Source organism: Ranitomeya imitator, chromosome 4, assembly GCF_032444005.1.
Source record: "Ranitomeya imitator isolate aRanImi1 chromosome 4, aRanImi1.pri, whole genome shotgun sequence".
Classification (NCBI taxonomy): Eukaryota; Metazoa; Chordata; class Amphibia; order Anura; family Dendrobatidae; genus Ranitomeya; species Ranitomeya imitator.
Window position 1 is genome coordinate 494,888,525 of NC_091285.1, and position 23,174 is coordinate 494,911,698.

At 42.4% G+C, this 23,174-nt stretch overlaps 1 protein-coding gene across 2 annotated transcripts in view; it reads left to right on the plus strand.

Annotated features, from left to right (window-relative positions):
• Nucleotides 1–6,228: 6,228 nt before the first annotated feature.
• Nucleotides 6,229–23,174, plus strand: part of AP4E1 (adaptor related protein complex 4 subunit epsilon 1) — a 112,247-nt gene continuing 95,301 nt past the window's right edge. For both annotated transcript variants that reach the window (XM_069765998.1, XM_069765999.1), the window contains exons 1-5: nt 6,229–6,417; nt 6,924–6,995; nt 14,390–14,513; nt 15,918–15,991; nt 16,637–16,758. In XM_069765998.1, coding sequence (XP_069622099.1) covers nt 6,289–6,417; nt 6,924–6,995; nt 14,390–14,513; nt 15,918–15,991; nt 16,637–16,758 — 521 coding nt within the window. In that variant the 5' untranslated portion in view covers nt 6,229–6,288. The remainder of the gene's footprint in view (nt 6,418–6,923; nt 6,996–14,389; nt 14,514–15,917; nt 15,992–16,636; nt 16,759–23,174) is intronic.

The following is a 23,174-nucleotide window of genomic DNA, read 5'->3' on the forward strand; positions in this document are numbered from 1 at the left end:
GTGAAGGTACCTTAAGGCAAACATTTTCGATAAAGATATACTTAGGGATTCACTGTTTATTTGAAATGTAAAGTTATTATATAGGAATGTATGAATTAACATTGTTGAAAACAGAATTACATTTTTAAGCTTTGTTTTTCTTGCTGGAAAAAGTTCATATTAATGACAAACTTATTTTCAAAGTTTCATCAAGATCTTCTTAGGGATTCAGTGTTTATTTCAAATGTAAAGTTACTCTATAGCAATGTATGGGTTTGCCTTGTGGAAAACGCAATTAAAGTTTAACCTCCGCTAATTTATTTTTAAATAGTGAAGTGGAAAGAAAAAATAGATTCAAAAAATTCAACTTTAGAAAAAAAACTACCATAGGAATAGGTATGGCAGAATATGGCGCATAAAGACTGAATCCCTAAAAAGATCTTAATGAAACTTGGAAGATAACGTCATTGTACTAATATGAACTAATTCCAATAAAAAAAACGGAGCTCAAAACCGTTTTTCCGTTTCCAACCGTGATAACACACTAGGCATAGGTATGGCAGAATATGGCGCATAAAGACTGAATCCCTAAAAAGATCTTAATGAAACTTGGAAGATAACGTTGTTGTACTAATATGAACATATTCCAATAAAAAAAACGGAGCTCAAAACCGTTTTTCCGTTTCCAACCGTGATAACACACTAGGCATAGGTATGGCAGAAAATGGCGCATAACGACTGAATCCCTAAAAAGATCTTAATGAAACTTGGAAGATAACGTTGTTGTACTAATATGAACATATTCCAATAAAAAAAACGGAGCTCAAAACCGTTTTTCCGTTTCCAACCGTGATAACACACTAGGCATAGGTATGGCAGAAAATGGCGCATAACGACTGAATCCCTAAAAAGATCCTAATGAAACTTGGAAGATAACGTTGTTGTACTAATATGAACTAATTCCAATAAAAAAAACGGAGCTCAAAACCGTTTTTCCGTTTCCAACCGTGATAACACACTAGGCATAGGTATGGCAGAAAATGGCGCATAAAGACTGAATCCCTAAAAAGATCTTAATGAAACTTGGAAGATAACGTTGTTGTACTAATATGAACATATTCCAATAAAAAAAACGGAGCTCAAAACCGTTTTTTCCGTTTCCAACCATGATAACACTGTAGGCATAGGTATGGCAGAAAATGGCGCATAAAGACTGAATCCCTAAAAAGATCCTAATGAAACTTGGAAGATAACGTTGTTGTACTAATATGAACATATTCCAATAAAAAAAACGGAGCTCAAAACCGTTTTTCCGTTTCCAACCATGATAACACTGTAGGCATAGGTATGGCAGAATATGGCGCATAAAGACTGAATCCCTAAAAAGATCTTAATGAAACTTGGAAGATAACGTCATTGTACTAATATGAACTAATTCCAATAAAAAAAACGGAGCTCAAAACCGTTTTTCCGTTTCCAACCGTGATAACACACTAGGCATAGGTATGGCAGAAAATGGCGCATAAAGACTGAATCCCTAAAAAGATCTTAATGAAACTTGGAAGATAACGTTGTTCTACTAATATGAACATATTCCAATAAAAAAAACGGAGCTCAAAACTGTTTTTCCGTTTCCAACCATGATAACACTGTAGGCATAGGTATGGCAGAAAATGGCGCATAACGACTGAATCCCTAAAAAGATCTTAATGAAACTTGGAAGATAACGTTGTTGTACTAATATGAACATATTCCAATAAAAAAAACGGAGCTCAAAACCGTTTTTCCGTTTCCAACCGTGATAACACTGTAGGCATAGGTATGGCAGAAAATGGCGCATAAAGACTGAATCCCTAAAAAGATCTTAATGAAACTTGGAAGATAACGTTGTTGTACTAATATGAACATATTCCCATAAAAAAAACGGAGCTCAAAACCGTTTTTCCGTTTCCAACCATGATAACACTGTAGGCATAGGTATGGCAGAAAATGGCGCATAAAGACTGAATCCCTAAAAAGATCTTAATGAAACTTGGAAGATAACGTTGTTGTACTAATATGAACTAATTCCAATAAAAAAAACGGAGCTCAAAACCGTTTTTCCGTTTCCAACTGTGATAGCACACTAGGCATAGGTATGGCAGAAAATGGCGCATAAAGACTGAATCCCTAAAAAGATCTTAATGAAACTTGGAAGATAACGTTGTTGTACTAATATGAACATATTCCAATAAAAAAAACGGAGCTCAAAACCGTTTTTCCGTTTCCAACCATGATAACACTGTAGGCATAGCAGAAAATGGCGCATAAAGACTGAATCCCTAAAAAGATCTTAATGAAACTTGGAAGATAACGTTGTTGTACTAATATGAACATATTCCAATAAAAAAAACGGAGCTCAAAACCGTTTTTCCGTTTCCAACCGTGATAACACACTAGGCATAGGTATGGCAGAAAATGGCGCATAACGACTGAATCCCTAAAAAGATCCTAATGAAACTTGGAAGATAACGTTGTTGCACTTATATGAACTAATTCCAATAAAAAAAACGGAGCTCAAAACAGTTTTTCCGTTTCCAACCATGATAACACTGTAGGTATAGGTATGGCATAAAATGGCGCATAACGACTGAATCCCTAAAAAGATCTTAATGAAACTTGGAAGATAACGTTGTTGTACTAATATGAACATATTCCAATAAAAAAAAACGGAGCTCAAAACCGTTTTTCCGTTTCCAACCATGATAACACTGTAGGCATAGGTATGGCAGAAAATGGCGCATAACGACTGAATCCCTAAAAAGATCTTAATGAAACTTGGAAGATAACGTTGTTGTACTAATATGAACATATTCCAATAAAAAAAACGGAGCTCAAAACCGTTTTTCCGTTTCCAACCGTGATAACACACTAGGCATAGGTATGGCAGAAAATGGCGCATAACGACTGAATCCCTAAAAAGATCCTAATGAAACTTGGAAGATAACGTTGTTGCACTTATATGAACTAATTCCAATAAAAAAAACGGAGCTCAAAACAGTTTTTCCGTTTCCAACCATGATAACACTGTAGGTATAGGTATGGCATAAAATGGCGCATAACGACTGAATCCCTAAAAAGATCTTAATGAAACTTGGAAGATAACGTTGTTGTACTAATATGAACATATTCCAATAAAAAAAAACGGAGCTCAAAACCGTTTTTCCGTTTCCAACCATGATAACACTGTAGGCATAGGTATGGCAGAAAATGGCGCATAAAGACTGAATCCCTAAAAAGATCCTAATGAAACTTGGAAGATAACGTTGTTGTACTAATATGAACATATTCCAATAAAAAAAAACGGAGCTCAAAACCGTTTTTCCGTTTCCAACCATGATAACACTGTAGGCATAGGTATGGCAGAAAATGGTGCATAACGACTGAATCCCTAAAAAGATCTTAATGAAACTTGGAAGATAACGTTGTTGTACTAACATGAACATATTCCAATAAAAAAAACGGAGCTCAAAACCGTTATTCCGTTTCCAAAAAATTTGACCCCTACATTCATGTATTGCAACTTTATGTCAAATAAATACATATGTAAATAAATTGGTTACTCTGCTTCAAATGGAGTGAAGTGGAAAGGAAAACTAAATTAACAAAATGAAACGGTAAAAAAAAATCTAAAATAGGCAGAGATGAATACGACTAAAATATCTACCATAGGCATAGGTAAATTTGCCACATAGGGTTTTAGTATGCACCGGCTGCACCCAATCTGTAATGGCCTGAACCTTCCCAGGATCCATGTGGAACCCCTCCCCTGATATAACTTATCCCAGAAAAGACAGTTCCTGCACAAAGAACAAGCATTTCTCCAGTTTAGCGTATAAGTGGTTCTCTCTGAGTCTCATAAGAACCATACGCAGATGATGTAAATGAGACTGACTGTCCTCTGAGTATATCAGAATGTCATCCAGGTAGATGACTACATAACATAACGCTCAATCAGGTCAGAAAAAATAACATTAATAAAATTCTGGAAAACAGCAGGGGCGTTAGTGAGAAAGGCATTACCAGGTTTTCAAACAGTCCCTCGGTCTTCAGGAATGCGGTTTTCAATTCATCCCCCTCCCGGACCCATATAAGGTTATAAGCCCACCGTAAATCAAGCTTAGAGAATCATTTGGCCCCTGTGAGTTGGTTGCATAAATCGGGAATCAGAGGGAGAAGGTACGTGTTCTTTACAGTAATTTTGTTCAGTTCCCGAAAGTCAAGGCACGGTGGCAAACCACCATCCTTTTTATTTACAATGAAAAACCCTGCTGCCACAGGTGAGACAGAAGGCCGAATATGCCCCTTGCGGAGGCTCTCGAAGATGTACTCTTTGATGGCTTGGCGCTCAGACCCGGACAAATTAAACAGACAAGCCTTGGGCCCCTGGGACTAAATCAATGGCACAATCAAAAGGTCGATGTGTCGGAAGTGCCTCAGCCTCGCTTTCAGAGAACACATCTTTGAAATCCTTAAGGTATTCCGGAATACTCTCCAGACCGACAGATGACACAGATACAGACTTTACCGGGTTGACAAAAGGTCCCAGGTTACAACATGGACCGTTATCCTTACATCTCCATTGAGTAATCTCCCCCATCACCCAATCAATGACAGGATTGTGGCATTGCAGCCAGGGAATCTCCAGTACCAGTCCTGCAGGCAGATTATTCATAAAGAAACAACCTAATTTTTCCACGTGAGTGGAACCCACTTTCAGAGAAAAGACATCAGACATGAAACAAATTCCATCCCGGGTAAGAGGAGATGAATTAACAGACACAATTTTAACAGGGTCTTTCAGCCTGACTGTCCCTATCTCAATAAGTGTCACAACTTGGGCATCAGATTAAAGAGAACCTGTCACCCCCAAAATTGAGGGTGAGCTAAGCCCACCAGCATCATGTATCCTAAAAGATGAGAAAAAGAAGTTATATTATACTCACCCAGGGGCGGTCCTGGTTCCGATCCGATGGGTGTCGCGGTCCGGCGCCTCCCATCTTCATCAGATGACGTCCTCTTCTTGTATTCACACTGCGGCTCCGGCGCAGGCGTACTTTGTCTGCCCTGTCCCACCGAATGGACTGCCTGCCCCTGGGTGAGTATAATCTAACCTCTTTTTCTTATCTTTCAGGTTACATCGGGGGCTTATCTACAGCATTACAGAATGCTGTAGATAAGCTCCTGATGCCGGTGGGCTTAGCTCACCCTCGATTTTGGGGGTGACAGGGTCCCTTTAATGGAGGAACCGCAGTCAACAAAGGCGGTGGTCATGACAGGACCGCTGGCAAGTTCCATTTCCACCTGGAGCACAATTTTAGCAAGCGAGAAAAAATGTACCTTGGAGTCTGGACAAACTCCTCGATTGTTGCCCAGTCTCAGTCGTTTTCCGACAGTTTCACTGAAGAAGGGCAGGAGGGACAGTCCATTTTCCAATGTCCAGAGGCTCCACAGTAAAAGCATAGTATGTTGTCTCTACGGTGCCTTCTCACTCTTTCCTTTACTGAGATAGACCCAATCTCCATGGGCTCAGGTACGGGTGCAGCGTCACACAATTTGGAGTACAAGGGAGTCTCTTGCATCACTCCTCTAGCACAGAGTCTCCGATCCTTATGGACCGCCTGTGTCATGGCGTCCTCCAGGGTATCAGGAGGAGGATGTAATGCCAAAGCGTCCTGTAGACGGTCAGACAGGCGTCTGCGGAACAACCCCCGCAGGGTGTCGTCGTTCCAAGCTACTTCAGCAGCCCATGTTAAGCTCATGTTAAAATCGAATTGCACACGGATTACATACGGATGTTGCGATAAAAAAATCGCATTGACATCGCATGACACTCTCATGTTTTACCTCTGTTTTTTCGGTCCAGAAATCGGACCGTTTTTTTTCTCACATATGGGTGTGAGCCCTTAGTGGGAAAATGGACGCGTCAGGGGCAGATTTGCCGCGTTAGGAAAGTTGTGTGCTTCTCTGAGGTTTGTATATAAAGTTGTGGAGTTTTTCTGAATTTTGGCCGCTGCCCAGTAATAAAGCGGAGCGGGCGCTGCGTCCTGCAGTCTGACCTCACAGCTGGAGACACGCACATCATTACACAGTGGCAGAACACGTGACAGAACATCGGCCTCACCGCCGCACAGCGCAGTGCCTGCACACGAGCGCCATCTAGTGTCTGCTGTCATTGCGTATAGTGAGGTCGCTGAATAAAGTTGTAGTGTGTTGAATTGAAGCGGAAGTGCTGGATGATGCCGGTTGTTGTTGTGAGTGTGGAGCTGGATGATGAGTGAGATAGTGGAGCGGACCCTGAGCGCTCTGCCGGGACTTCTCCTTCAGGAGCCGGCGCCGGGGCCCAGCTCCAAACTGGGGAGCCTGATCCGGAGTATAACAGGGCTGAGCTCCAGACAGGTACCGGTCAGGGCTGTCATTGTATGTATCTAGTATATGTGGCTGTACTATGTGTGTATGTATCATATGTGTGTATTATATGTATTTATCGGTCTGTGTATGTATGTATGTCTGTACTATGTGTGTGTGTATGTATCATTTGTGTATTTATCTGTGTATATGTATCTATTATATGTGTGTATGTATTAAATATATATCTGTGTGTATTTATTGCTCTGAATATGTATGCATCTCATGTATACCTCCTATATGTGTCTGTCGCCCCTGATGTTCTGCTGGGACTGTCTGCCCACAGATATTCCTGTATTTGGGATTAGATGGATCCTCTGTCCTGCAGATTATCAGCCATAGTGAGTGCGGACCGGCTGACCACTCGCACAGTGGAGCTTGATATGACTTCCCTTACACCTGCAGCTCCCTGTACATGCTGGGAGTTGTAGTTCTCTTCCAGGTGATCACTGTTATATGTCAGTACATGTTACTTACTACCTGTGTGTATTTCTTAGGAGGAAGAAAAGCTTATCCAGCAAGAACTTGCCAACTTGAAAACCACTGTGTCCTCACCCTCCACCACCCTGGTAACCTTCCATTTATGTATTCTTTCTCTACAGTCCTCCCTCCCTGGCATGTAAGCTGCTGTTTTCTACGTCGGCTCTGTGTTTCATTGACTGACTGTAGTTCTTTTCGTCTATAGATGTGTCCACATTAGACATCGCACCTATTTTGTCAGGACAGGGAGAATATCTAATTTGTATAGAGGTCAGGGAAAGAAGGATCAGGCATTTTGGATTTCAACATTTCCAATCTTTTTGCTCCCACAGAAGTGTTGTTCCTGCCATTCCCCTCACTCGCTCAGCATGTTCAGCCAAGTGTGCACATGTCCTGGAGAGGAGGGAGCAATAGCTGTTGGCTAACATCTAGGGTTCATTTACACAATTTACCAATTATTGGCACCGTTTCTTCCCTGGAATGCTTCATCCCTCATCATCATAATCAACTGCCTATCATTCCATGAATGCACAAAATACTCATTTGTCGGGTCAAATGAGTTGTAAGCTTGCTTCAGAATTATCAATGACAGTCTACAGTTAAGGCAAAAAAAAATTTGAGGCTAACACAAATTTGATTTAGATTTCTATATTGTACATTCATGTTGAATTTTGTCAATTGATAAAAATAAACTACTAAAGCCACAAGCACACATTAAGTGAGTGAATGAAAGATAAGTATTTTTTTTTTTTTTAAATCTGTGGTCATGCCAGTACATGGATGACTACGGGGTGTATTATACTGTATGGATGACTATGGGGTGTATTGGTATACTATATGGATGACTGTGGGCTGTGCATTATGCTATATGGATGACTGTGGGCTGTGCATTATGCTATATGGACGACTGTGGGCTGTGCATTATGCTATATGGATGACCGTGGGCTGTGCATTATGCTATATGGATGACCGTGGGCTGTGCATTATGCTATATGGATGACCGTGGGCTGTGCATTATGCTATATGGATGACCGTGGGCTGTGCATTATGCTATATGGATGACCGTGGGCTGTGCATTATGCTATATGGATGACCGTGGGCTGTGCATTATGCTATATGTATACTGCAGCAGCTGGAGCGGTGCCTGGTGGTGATGTGCACGTCACCAACAGGCACCGCTCCAGCTCCTGCAGTATTCCCAGGGACATACCCCTTCCGTGCCATTCCGGATCTCCACATGCATTAACTATAGTCCGTACTGGGAATTTCTCCAGATTCTTCTACACTGCATCTCTTTTACTATTCTTATCCTCCTTTCAAATGAGGTTTGACAAAGACCCACCACGGTGTTGAAACGTTACCTTCTTACCTACTTTATACCTACCACGGAGTCCCTCTCCTAATTGCCTTAACATTGTGGTGACTTGAATAAACTTTTTGCTCCGGTTATGCATTCAAAAAATCCCAGCCTGAGTGCGGCTGTTTTCTTCAATAACTGACCTGAACCGAACTTTAGACTAAAGTTCGGTCAAACCCGAAGTTCCACGGGCCCGCGCATCCCTATCTAGCAGCAATCTGGTGATGAACCATATTTTTTCCAACATGATGGAGCACTGTGTCAAAAGTCAAATGTGATAACGAAGTGGCTCAGTGAACAAAACATTAACATTTTGAATCCAGGAAATTTCCCAAATGTTAATCCCATTGTGAACCTGTGATCAATCCTCAAAATGCGGGTGCATAAACAAAAGCCCAGAAATTGTAATAAACTCCAGGCACTGATTAGCCAACAGTGGGCTGTCATCAGTCAAGATTTATCCAAGAACCTGATATCCATCCTGGCGGGGCAAAGTCTTAAAGAATTAGTGTATGTGCCCAAGATCCCGAATAGCAGCGTTTTGGATACAGCTCAATTCTGCTGGGTCCAAACGTTCTAGGTTACAAGCCCAGTGGATGACATTTCTATAAATCTCCTGCCCACTGTGCTTCTATCTGACGCTGTGTAGACTCCCCCGCGGTGCGGGTTTATGAGCGGCAGAGTGTCCTTTATCTGCAGCAGAGAAGCTAGTCCCTTTTTGTAGTCTCACTCATAGTCTTTCTTTACGTGTGGCAAATCTGCATGGGTTCACTGAACACAAAAAATACACTGCTTCCAAAACACTGCTGTAGCCTAAGGGACAATAAAGTAATTATAAATATTGAGTCTTAAACTTGATGAATTTGTCAATAAATGGTTAAAATCTTATGAAATGCTATAAGTGTACTTTAGTAACCATAGAAATATCTTACTAAAGATCTAAAAACACTGAAGCGGCAAATTGTGCGAAAATCACAATTTGTGTCACTCACTTTTGGCTATGACTGTATTTGTGCCGGACCATCTATTACTGATTGTTCAGGTTACGTGAGAATTGCCGTCCGCCTGCTAATCAAAGTGTTTGTATTGAGCACAGATTGGCTACATATTTGTCATTCAGCCAGTGGAAACGGACCCTAAGGAAACAGATTATCCCGCAGAAAACATTTATCAACTCCCAACAATTTTCGTGATAGATGTTTTATAGATGTGGACTGTGCTATAGGCCCTTAGTATAAAGTGTCATACTGTATGTTACAGCCGTTTTTTTTCCAGAAGTGTGTTATGGAAGTGTTTACTTCTTATTCCAAACTTTTTATTGATTTTATAAAAGGTAAATCTAAACAGTAGCTTGATATCCGCAATTGTTGAAAAAAATGACTACATACCGTATATACTCAAGTATAAGCCGACCCGAGTATAAGCCGACCCCCTCCCCCCCCCTAATTTTGCCACAAAAAACTGGGAAAACTTAATGACTCGAGTATAAGCCTAGGGTGGGAAATGCAGCAGCTACCGGTAAATTTCAAAAGTAAAAATAAATACCAATAAAAGTAAAATCAATTGAGACATCAGTAGGTTAATTGTTTTTGAATATCCATATTGAATCAGGAGCCCCATATAATGCTCCATAAAGTTTATGATGGCCCCATAAGATGCTCCATATTAAAATATGCCCCATTTAATCCTGCATAAAGGTTAATAATGGCCCCATAAGATGCTCCATAGACACATTTGCCCAATATAATGCTGCACAAATGTTGATTATGGCCCCATAAGATGCTCCATAAAGATTTGCCCCATATAGTGCTGCACAAATCTTGATTATTGCCCCATAAGATGCTCCATGCAGACACTTGTGTTGTGAATTCTGCTCTTGGGTTCCCTCCAGTGGTTGTAGGTGGGAATGCAGTTGTCTCTGAGTCACAGTCCTGGCCAGGTGTATCTGCTAATTGCTGTTCTGACTGGGATATTTAAGTGTGCAGGATTCATTAGCCCTTGCCAGTTGTCAATGTTCCTTGTGAAGTGTTGGATCTCTTTCTGGCTTCTCCTGCTAGCTGCCAAATTCAGCAAAGATAAGTGTTTGTTTTTTTGTGTCTGTGGCACACTGCTGTGTGCTTGTTTTTGTTTGTATTCTTGCTCTGATTGTAGGATTCGCTGGAGTTGCAGATAAACGCTCCTACATCTTTAGTTAGATGTAGGAAGTTTTTGTATATTCTGCTGTGGATATTTTTGAAGGGTTTTAATACTGACCGCACAGAACTCTGTCCTATCCTGTCCTATTTAGCTAGAGTGGCCTCCTGTGCTAAATCCTGTTTTTCTGCCTGTGTATGTTTTTTCCTCTCCGACTCACCGCCAATATTTGTGGGGGGCTGTCTATCCTTTGGGGATCTGCTCTGAGGCAAGATAGTATTCCTATTTCCATCTTTAGGGGTATTTAGTCCTCCGGCTGTGACGAGGTGTCTAGGATTGTTAGGTACACTCCACGGCTACTTCTAGTTGCGGTGTTAAGTTCAGGATTGCGGTCAGTATAGTGACCACCTTCTCCAGTGAAAGTTCTCATGCTGCTCCAAGGTCACCGGATCATAACACACTTGCCCCATATAGTGCTGCACAAACGTTGATTATAGACCCATAAGATGCCCCATACAGACACTTGCCCCATATAGTGCTGCACAAATGTTATGGCCCCATAAGACGCTCCATACAGACACTTGCCCCATTTGCTGTTGCTGCGATAAAAAAAAAAAAATCATATACTCACCTCTCCGTCGCTCAGGCCCCCGGCACTTTCAATATCACCTGACTTCGTTCCGGCACCGCTCCATCTTCAGCGTATTCTGCACTGACGTTCAGGCAGAGGGCGCGCACTAACCACGTCACCGCACCCTCTGACCTGAGCGTCACTGCAGAAGATGCTGGAGATGGAGCGGCACCCGGAATGGGGAGCAGGTAAATATCGCGCAGCGCTCCCCTCCCCATTATACTCACCTGCTCCCAGCGCTGTGCAGTCTCTGCTTCCCCAGAGCCGCAGCTTCTTCCTGTACTGAGCGGTCACCCTATGGGAGGTGGAGCCGCATATTCATTACTGTAATGAGCGGTACCATGTGACCACTCAGTACAGGAAGAAGCCGGGGCGCCGAGGAGCCAGGGACCTGTAGGGACCACGCCAGGAGTAGGTGAGTATAATTAGACAGCCCCGCTCCCCCTCCCCTGCCAACCCCTGGGTATGACTCGAGTATAAGCCAAGAGGGGGACTTTCAGCCCCCAAAAAATGGGCTGTAAATCTCGGCTTATACTCGAGTATATACGGTAGATATATTGATGTCTGATGTAATTCATGCAGCAATAGAAGCGGAAAATATATTAGCGTGTAACCTAATACAATATACAACCAAAATGGGCTGAAGTAACGCTCATGAAGGGTACATGCATACCCCGGCAGAATTTTTGCCTTTTTCCAGAGAATATGAATGATGGCACCAAAACTTTTTCTCCACTCATGGTTAGTGGTTGGATGAAGCCATTTATTGTCAAACTACTGTGTTTTCTTTTTTAAATCATAATGACAACCCAAAACATCCAAATGACCCTGATCAAAAGTTCACATACCCTGATAACATGCACAGAAGTTGACACAAATGGGTTTGAATGGCTGCTAAAGGGAACATCCTCAAATGTGACCTGTTTGCTTGTAACTAGTGTGTGCATAAAAGCTGTGTGAGTTTCTGAAATCCAGACAGACTCTTGCATCTTTCATCCAGCCACTGACGTTTCTGGATTGTGAGTCATGGGGAAAGCAAAATAATTGTCAATGGATCTACGAGACAAGGTAGCTGAACTGTATAAAACAGGAAACGGATACAAAAACATATCCAAGAAATTGCTAATGCCAGTCAGCAGCATTCAAACTGTGATTAACAAATGGAAAATCAAGGGCTCTGTAAAAACAAAACCACGGTCAGGTAGACCAACAAAAATGTTGTCCACAACTGCCAGGAAAATTGTTTGGGATGCAAAGAAAAACCCTCAAATAATATCAGCTGAAATACTGGACTCTGAGAACTAGCAGTGTGACTGTTTTAGGATGCACAATAAGGAGTCACTTGAAGAAAAATGGGCTGCATGGTCGAGTAGCCAGAAGAAAGCCTTACTGTGCAAATGCCACAAAGTATCTCACCTACAATATGCAAAACAGCACAGAGACAAGCCTCAAAAATTCTGGTACAAGGTAATTTGGAGTGATGAAACCAAAATTGAACTTTTTGGCCACAACCATAAGTGCTACATCACGAGAGAGGTCAACAATGCCTATGATGAAAGGAACACCATTCCTACTGTAAAGCACGGAGGTGGGTCGCTGATGTTTTGGGATGTGTGACCTACAAAGGCACAGGAAACTTGGTCAAAATTGAAGAAAAGATGAAGGCAGCACGTTATCAGCAAATACTGGAGACAAATTTGCACTCATCAGCCTGGAAGCTGCGCATGGAACGTACTTGGATGTTCCAGCATGACAACGATCCAAAACACAAGGCTAAGTCGACCTGTCATTGGCTACAGCAGATCAAAGTGAAAGTTCTCGAGTGGCCATCTCAGTCTCCTGACCTCAATATCATTGAGCCACTCTGGGGAGATCTCAAGCGTGCAGTTCATGCTAGACAGCCCAGGAATTTACAGGAACTGGAGGCTTTTTGTTAAGATGAGTAGGCAGCTTTACCTTCTGAGAAAATAACCTCATCCACAACTACCACAAAAGACTTCAAGCTGTCATTGATGTTAAAGGTGGCAATGTACGGTATCATTTGGGTTGTCATTATGATTTTAAAAAGAGAAAACACAGTAGTTTGACAATAAATGGCTTCACCCAACCACAAACTATGGGTGGAGAAAAAGTTTTGGCTCTATCATTCATATTCTCTGAAAAAAGACCAAGAATGTAAAAATAATTCTGCCGGGTTATGTAAACTTTTGTGCACAACTATATATGCCGGTGTTGCGTCGTAACGAAATGTGTGCTTATACTTCCAAAGCAAATTTACCCTGAAACATACAAAATAGGAGCTGTATAAATGGGCACTTGTCAGAGTGAACTTGCTCTTATAGAATAAAAAATTAACCAGATTTCCAAACTATATTCTGTTTTTGGAAAATATCTAATTATCCCTGGGCATTTTCTGATAATGAGGGCAATGGCAAGTTACCTCTTACTGACAGGAGCACTGGGACCTCCACCATTCCTGAGAATAGAGCTCTTACATTCCTGATTAGGATGGAGCGCAGACCTCTAGAACCTCTGCTGATTATGAGAATGAAATGCCTTATTGGAATGGGTTATTGTTGCTCATGCTCGGCTATCTCCGATGAATGGACCTTTGGAGCTCATGCTCGGCTAACTCCGATGAATGGACCTTTTGGATCTCATGCTCGGCTAACTCCGATGAATGGACCTTTTGGATCTCATGCTCGGCTAACTCCGATGAATGGACCTTTGGAGCTCATGCTCGGCTAACTCCAATGAATGGACCTTTGGTGTTTATACTCGGATAACTCTGATGAATGGACCTTTGGTGCTCATACTCGGCTAACTCCGATGAATGGACCTTTGGTGCTCATGCTCGGCTATCTCTGATGAATGGACCTTTGGTGCTCATGCTCTGCTACTCTCCGTTCTAATAACGCATTTTAGATTTCCTTCTAATGATTGGTGGGAGTTCCAATGGTCAGACCCCAAGCAATCACATACTGCTTGGATAGGTGACAGTTTGCGGAATTGGAATTAGCCCTTAAACGGCATATTAAAATAAGAGCAAACTTACGTTCCTCATTTGAGAGATTCCGGGAATGCTTTTTAGAGACTTGTACATGCATTTTGGAAATATTTGAACAATGACCTTTCGATTTACTGAAATAATAAATTGTCTTTAATATCTGTACTAACATGACTTTCTGATATCTGGCATTGTACAGAGTTGTGCTCTGATTGCTCGTCCGTTCCTTCCGCAGCAGTCGGTCACAGGTTGTTTCTGTAGGAAAGTGCCCAATATTCAGTATGTTTTAACTGTATTAATAGCAGCAGTGGTTTGTGATATTGGCACTAATCTACACTCTGTATTTATGTGGCAGCGGCAGATGAAGGAATGCATGGTGAGATTGATCTACTGTGAAATGCTGGGCTATGAAGCTTCATTTGGGTACATTCACGCCATCAAGTTGGCTCAGCAAGGAAACCTGCTAGAAAAGCGTGTCGGTATGTAATATTCTTTTACTATTGCTCTTAGTGTTCTGTACAGACATTGGCAATTCAATACTGATGTTCCTAGGAGGGGTTTCTAGGAAGTAAGCAGAGGAAAACGGCTATAAATTCTTAGGAACCTTTTGCTTTTGTAAGTTTCTCTTTAATGGATTTTCCATGATTGGCTAAAGCTTGAAGGAGAGATGCTGTGCAATAAAACTGTATCTCACAGAATAACCCCCTCCAGTCTGGTGTGTACTGTAGTGATGACATGCCAGTCTACCCAGTGAATTCTGTCTCTGGCATTGGTAATGTATGGCACGAAACTGCGGAGGACGGTGAGGTCTTCATATTAGTTCTTTCATTACATTTTCATAAAAAAAAAAAAAAACTTCTCTAAACTACACCACATTATGCAGTTTGTGCTTCTCTTTACTAGTAAGTCTTTACACGAATGGTTGTCTGAGATGGGGTGGTAATATGTAGTGTAAGCATCGGCCACGGGAGGTGGTGCTCCGGGAACAGCTGAGCCGTGCGATGGGCTACATAGGAGTAGTGGACACTTAGTGATGCACAGTGGAGAGCAGAATAACCCTTTAAGCTGGCTGCTAATGAATAGTGCAGAAAATTAAGTTTTAATGATATTTGTGCTGTATTGTCATTGCCTAACCTTCTAGATGGTGGTTCTCTGGGGAATGGACTGAAGCTATGTCTCTTGGGCATGTACATTCAAGAGGAGGTCTGTGCTCTGTGTAGCTGACAAATTTCTTTAATTTCTGCACGTTGTGCAAAAGAACTTGCCACATGCCCACAATACTCACAGCTTCCATTCCGACCCCATGAGTATCCAGAGAAACTGAACCACAAATGCTTACACTGACCGCAGGTCTGTTAACACAAACTTGCAGCCTCAGACTCGTATTGGGCTGTAAGTTTGGATCAGGAGACCCCCCACCTGAGTGCTATATGTCCTCCTATGAACCCCACCTAACTGAAACATGCTAATTGCTGAATAAAGTGGAGATGATTAGAGTAGAAAAGAACAGGAGCAGGTTCCCTTCCTACTTCAAGACTAGACTTAGCAGCATGAAGCACTATTTCTAAAGCCCTTGTCTTTATGCCTTTTTCCAACCTAGTAAGGCACACTTAGGGGCTCCTCTAGCCAAATCTAAGCGCTGCTCTGTAGGAGCGACTCCCATCCTATAACTACAAGGATAAATGGCCACCATGTAAGACTAGATTCTCTCTGCTGCTGCAGGATGAATGCCTGGCCACATTAATCTCTCCCTGGCAAAATCAATGAGTTGCTTCTGACCATGATTGCCTTTTATTTTATGTAGCATGTGCTAATAGTGATAGTAATAATGTAAATGCTTTGTGTTTGCTGTTTATGGATCTTAATATCCTCTTTTTTTGCAGGCTATCTGGCAGTGTCATTATTTCTACATGAAAGCCATGAATTGCTGCTTTTGCTTGTAAATACTGTTCTAAAGGTAAAATAAAGAGCGAGTTTACGGTCTTAGATGACCCCTTGTATGTGTCAGAGGTAATAGGAGTCACATGTTGGCACACAGAAACATCTGATACTAGTTTATAGCCAGTGGAGCATTGCATTGCATGGCCTATAAGTCTCCTTACACCTGCTTGGCACTCTCCACAAGGAGAAACGTTCCGCCTTAAATTGCCTCTCATCTATCCAGATCAGTTCTCCTGCTTTGCACTGATGTGGGGCAATCACCCTGAAACACGTGTCTGCAAATGGAGTGTCTGGGTTTTAGTTTTTAAGCTTAAGTCATGTCATGCTCTAGATAAGCCCTGAAAGGCGGTGGCCGCATCTTATGGTGGCAAAATATTCTGACAGATTCTCTTAAAACCACGCTGAAGATGCTCTATTAGTATTCGAACATGCTTGCTATTCACTAATAAATAACCATCAAGTCCCTCTGGCAAATAGCTCAGGAAAGTTGTCTTATAGCAGCAAAATCTGGTTCCCTTACATATTAAAATGTAAAGGCAAAGTCCTATCTTTACTTGTAGATTGAGTTGGAGACTGTTCTAAATGTAATGTAGTGACCCTCGGCATTATATGCTGTTATACTATGCATATTAAGATGTAAAGCACCGATGCCTCCTCACAGGATCTACAGAGCACCAACCTTGTGGAGATGTGCATGGCACTGACTATTGTGAGTCAGATATTTCCCCGGGAAATGATTCCTGCTGCTCTTCCACTGATTGAGGACAAGCTGCATCATTCAAAGTAAGGGCAATTCTCTGTATATGTGTTCTGCTGTTGTGTATACTTAACACTCTTGGTGGCTGTTTCTTTGGACACTGTTCCTCTTTGTTCCTGTTTCAAGACCTGAAGGAGCATGGATCAAAGTGACTGGAAGGACTTGCTTGTCGCGTTTTAAAAACCATTGATTCTGACCAATTCAAATGCCCTCCAAAATTAAAATCATTAATCAGCTAAGTCCGTACTGTAATCTGTAATCTATGAGACTCCATGACAAGACAGCATGAACTAAAGGGAACCTGTCCTCTCCAAAAAACACAATTTGTCTGCTGATATAGGGGCAATCTGCAAGTAAATGGCATTTGTCATATTAGAGTGCTTAACTGGAGGGGCAGCTACTGGGAGAAAACCTATTTATATTCTTCCCGCAGCCTCACTTCCTGTCATCAGGGTGGTGAAAGGCGGTATAACGGTTTCCGCTCACTACTCTGTGAGTGCGCTGTAGTATCTTCCTGCACATTGACAGTCTGCTCTCCGCACATACTGCAGAGCTGCTTTCTGTCATGTGGCAAGGAAATGATAGCAAAGCACTCCCTTTCTGCTGAGCGGTGATTGTTACACCTCCCTGCACCACTCTGCTGTCTGGAAATAAACAGCTACAGGAGAATATAACTTTGCTTTCTCCCTGTATTCGCTGCTCCAGTAAACCAGCATAACTTTATTTAACCCCTTTACCCCCCAAGGTGGTTTGCACGTTAATGACCAGGCCAATTTTTACAATTCTGACTAGTGTCACTTTATGTGGTAATAACTCTGGAACGCTTCTATGGATCCCACTGATTTTGAGACTATTTTTTTCATGACATATTGGACTTCATGGTAGTGGTAAAATTATGGGATATATGGGAAAAAAAATTGAAATTGTGAGAAAATTTGGAAAATTTAGCAATTTTCCAACTTTGAATTCTTATGCCCTTAAATCAGAGAGATGTCACACAAAATAGATCATAAATAACCTTTCCCACATGTCTACTTTATATCAGCACAATTTTTGAAACAATTTTTTTTTGTTGTAAGGGTTAAAAGTTATAAGTTAAAAGACCAGCGATTTCTCGTTTTTTTTTTTTTTTTTTTTCTTCCAACAAAATTTACAAAACCATTTTTTAGAGACTACCTCACATTTGAAGTGATTTTTCTATATGATATAAAATATCCAAAAAGTGGCACCATTCTAAAAACTACACCCCTCAATGTACTCAAAACCATATTGAAGAAGTTTATTAACCCTTCAGGTGCTTCACAGGAATTTTTAAAATGTGGGGAAAAAAATGAACATTTAACTTAAAAAAAATTGGGGTCCAAATTAAATTTTTTGTTATTTCCACAAGGATAACAGGAAAAAATGGACTCCAGAATTTGTAATGCAATTTCTACTGAGCATACCCATACCCCATATGTGGGAGAGAAACCACTGTTTTGGGGGGCATAGCAGTGCTCGAAAGTGAAGGAGCTCCGTTTGACTTTTGGAATGCAAAATTTGCTGGAACAATTAGCGGACACCGTGTGGTGTTATGAGAGCCCCTGATGTGCCTTAACAGTAAAAATCCCCCACAAATGACACCATTTTGGAAGCTGGACCCTTCAGGGAACTGATCTGGATGTGTGGTGAGCACATTGAACCCTCAGGTTGCTTCACAGTAGTTTAGAACATTGAGCTGTGAAAAAAAAAAAACACATTTTCCCCACAAAAAATGTTTTGTAGCCTCAAATTTTGCATTTTCACAGGTAACAGGAGAAATTTCAACATACAATTTTTGTGTAATTTCTCCTGAGTACGCTGATGCCCCGTATGTGGGGGAATACTACTTTTGAGGCCCACTGCAAAGCTCAGAAGGGAAGAGGCGCCATATTAGAGTTCAGATTTTGCTGGAATGGTTTGCGGGTGCCATGTCACATTGTCAGGGCCCCTGAGGTGCCAGAACAACAGAAACCCACCATATGTGAACTCATTTTACAAACTACCCGCCCCAATGAATTCATCTAGGGGTTCAGTGATCATATTGACACCTCATGTACCTCACAGAATTTTATACCATTGAGCAGGGAAGAAAGAATAAATTACATTTATTCCACTAAACTGTTGTTTTAGCCCCAAGGGAATTTTTTTATTTTTGCTGTAAACTGAGGTCCATTTTTTCCTGAGTGCGCCAATACCCTACATGTAATTGGGAAATCAGGCACAGTGCAAAGCTTAGAAGTGAAGGAGCGCCATACTACAGTGCATATTTTACTGTTACGGTTGCGGGTGCCATGACCCACTGTGAGAGCCCCTGATGTGCCAGAACAGCAGAACCCCCATAAGTGACCCCATTTTGCAGACTGCACCTCTCACTGAATTTATCTAGAGGTGCAGTGATCTTATTGACACCATGGGTGTGTCACAGAATTTTATACCATTGGGCAGCGAAGAAAAAATAACTGCATTTTTATCACAAACATTTTGTTTGTCCCAGATTTTACATTTCCACACAAGAAGTGGGTAAAAATGGCACCAAAATTTGTCCCACAATTTCTACTAAATGTGGCAATACCCCATACAGGTCCTTCTCAAAAAATTAGCATATAGTGTTAAATTTCATTATTTACCATAATGTAATGATTACAATAAAACTTTCATATATTATAGATTCATTATCCACCAACTGAAATTTGTCAGGTCTTTTATTGTTTTAATACTGATGATTTTGGCATACAACTCCTGATAACCCAAAAAACCTGTCTCAATAAATTAGCATATTTCACCCATCCAATCAAATAAAAGTGTTTTTTAATAACAAACAAAAAAAACCATCAAATAATAATGTTCAGTTATGCACTCAATACTTGGTCGGGAATCCTTTGGCAGAAATGACTGCTTCAATGCGGCGTGGCATGGAGGCAATCAGCCTGTGACACTGCTGAGATGTTATGGAGGCCCAGGATGCTTCAATAGCGGCCTTAAGCTCATCCAGAGTGTTGGGTCTTGCATCTCTCAACTTTCTCTTCACAATATCCCACAGATTCTCTATGGGGTTCAGGTCAGGAGAGTTGGCAGGCCAATTGAGCACAGTAATACCATGGTCAGTAAACCATTTACCAGTGGTTTTGGCACTGTGAGCAGGTGCCAGGTCGTGCTGAAAAATGAAATCTTCATCTCCATAAAGCATTTCAGCTGATGGAAGCATGAAGTGCTCCAAAATCTCCTGATAGCTAGCTGCATTGACCCTGCCCTTGATGAAACACAGTGGACCAACACCAGCAGCTGACATGGCACCCCACACCATCACTGACTGTGGGTACTTGACACTGGACTTCAGGCATTTTGGCATTTCCTTCTCCCCAGTCTTCCTCCAGACTCTGGCACCTTGATTTCCGAATGACATGCAAAATTTGCTTTCATCAGAAAAAAGTACTTGGGACCACTTAGCAACAGTCCAGTGCTGCTTCTCTGTAGCCCAGGTCAGGCGCCTCTGCCGCTGTTTATGGTTCAAAAGTGGCTTTACCTGGGGAATGCGGCACCTGTAGCCCATTTCCTGCACACGCCTGTGCACGGTGGCTCTGGATGTTTCCACACCAGACTCAGTCCACTGCTTCCTCAGGCTCCCCAAGGTCTGGAATCGGTCCTTCTCCACCATCTTCCTCAGGGTCCGGTCTCCTCTTCTCGTTGTACAGCGTTTTCTGCCACATTGTTTCCTTCCAACAGACTTACCATTGAGGTGCCTTGATACAGCACTCTGGGAACAGCCTATTTGTTGAGAAATTTCTTTCTGGGTCTTACCATCTTGCTTGAGGGTGTCAATGATGGCCTTCTTGACATCTGTCAGGTCGCTAGTCTTACCCATGATGGGGGTTTTGAGTAATGAACCAGGCAGGGAGTTTATAAAAGCCTCAGGTATCTTTTGCATGTGTTTAGAGTTAATTAGTTGATTCAGAAGATTAGGGTAATAGGTCGTTTAGAGAACCTTTTCTTGATATGCTAATTTATTGAGACAGGTTTTTTGGGTTATCAGGAGTTGTATGCCAAAATCATCAGTATTAAAACAATAAAAGACCTGACAAATTTCAGTTGGTGGATAATGAATCTATAATATATGAAAGTTTAATTGTAATCATTACATTATGGTAAATAATGAAATTTAACACTATATGCTAATTTTTTGAGAAGGACCTGTATGTGGCTGTACATTACTACTTGGCCATATGGAGAGACTCGGGAGGAACGGAGCGCTATTTACCTCCTGGAGTGCAGATTTTCCTAGCATAGTTTGCGGCCTCAATGTACAGAGCCTCTAATTACCAGAAGAGCAGAATCCCCCCCTCAAGTGATCCCATTTTGGAAATTATACCCATTTAGGAATTTATCTACAGATGTAGTGACAATTTTGACTCCATGGGTGTTTTCCAGAAACAAGCAGCAATGAATGTTGCCGATTAAAAATTGCAAACTCCTGTTGCAGTCACCAGTATGTTATACCAAGCTCATGCTTCTGGAGGCATTCACTCTGGAGGCATTCAATTAGGCGGGCTCTCATTGCTTCAGAAATGCCAAATATGTTGACGCTATATGTGGTTTAGGTACACTGTGGGGCTCCAGAAGGGAGGGGGATTTTGGATTTGGGAGCACACAATTTGTAGATTTTTTTTTTTTTTTGAGGGTCGTGGAGCCATTTTGCTTTTCCAGAGGCTTTGTACTACCAGTTACGAGGAAGCCCGCTATTTCTCCTATGCCTCATTGGGGGACACAGGACCTTGGGTGTTATGCTGCTGTCACTAGGAGGACACTAAGTAATACAGAAAGAATAGCTCCTCCCCTGCAGTATGCACCCTCCTGCTCGCTCCAAGTGAACCAGTTCTTGCTTCGTGCCTGTAGGAGGCACTTGGGTCTGCTTTCAGACCCCACCGTTTTTATTTTTATTCTATTTTTCCCTTAACGGAGCGAATGGGGGCGACGGACCCTTTCTAGGTTCTGATCTCCCCCGAACCATCAACAGGCAAGAATGTGGAGCGTCCCTCTCCGTACCCTTTCCTGCACCGTTGGATGCCAGCCCTGAGCTCACTTTACGGGCGACAGTTCCTTCGCGTTCCGATCTCCCCCCCACCCCCTTCATAGCAGGTGACCACATGGAGTAGCCCTCCATCTACCTCTCCTGGAGCCAGGTGCATAGCCGGACATGATGTTTATGGCGTCTGTGGGATAAGGGAGGTCCGCAGATACCTTAAAGCTGGGTCCGTGGGTCACGTCGCACAAATAGCGGTAGCGGCACTACAGGCCGCAACCGCAAGCTTAAAATTTAGCCCCCGGCTTTTCCCTCTTCCAGGTTGGAACGTTGACTCCACCCACCGGCAGTTACCGCTGTTCACTCTCTCTGGCACTTCTCGTTATGCGAGAAGCGCCTTGTCTTCCTGATCTCGGCGGCCGTCTTTTGACACCACGCAAGCTGATGCTGCAGCGCTGCTCCAACGTTTTGAATCACAGCTTCAGGGAGCGATTTCTGTGGACATTGCGGACCTCCTCCGGGGACTCAAGACACAGGACCTGGGTAAGCTGCAGAAACCTAGCTTAACCCTTCCCATGCTAGTAAGCGCTCTCCTCAAGGCTACACTATGTTTCAATCAAAGCCTAACAAGAAGTCTGAGAAAACCCACGCTGTGTTCTTTTGCTGCTTGTACCTCTTGTAAGGTATCTCTACCCCGGGGTCACAATACTGCGTTATGCTCAGCTTGTGAACCGGTGACTGCTCTGGAACCACCTGTTACTGATACCGAACCCAGTGAGCCTAGTCCCCCTGAGTGGGCTACCTCCCTTACCCGGTCTATGGCATCCATGGCCAAAGCGTTAAACTCGTTCCGAGACCCTTCCTATAACCAGGGTACTCTTACGGACAACGCTTCCGATGATCAGAAACCCTTGTACACTAGGGGTCGTACCTTACCAAGGAGCTCTCGCTCTTCCAGGAAAAGGACTCGTGCCTTGTCCCCAGACCATCACTGGGTATCGGGTTCTGAGAGTTCTGTTTCTCGCTCCCCTCGCTAGTAGAGAACCTGTCTGAGGACGATTCTGACACGTCCCTAGATCAGGAATTTCAACATGATCAGGAGACTCTCGACTCTCTTTGTGTCAGAAACAAGGCCCTGAAGCTAGATGAGGAACCTTTATCTAAAACTGATCATGCTTTAAGAGGACCAAGCGGGCTCACAGAGTGTTTGCCAATCATCCCGAATTTAAGGAAATCGTTGAATCTCATAGGATCCATCCAGATAAACGCTTCACAGGGCAAAAGCCCATGGCGTCAAAATATCCCTTTGCTCCTGATCTAAGAAAAGATTGGTCACAGTCTCCTCCGGTAGATCCTCCAGTATCGCGCCTAGCTACTAAATCTATTTTATCCTCAGTGCGCCTC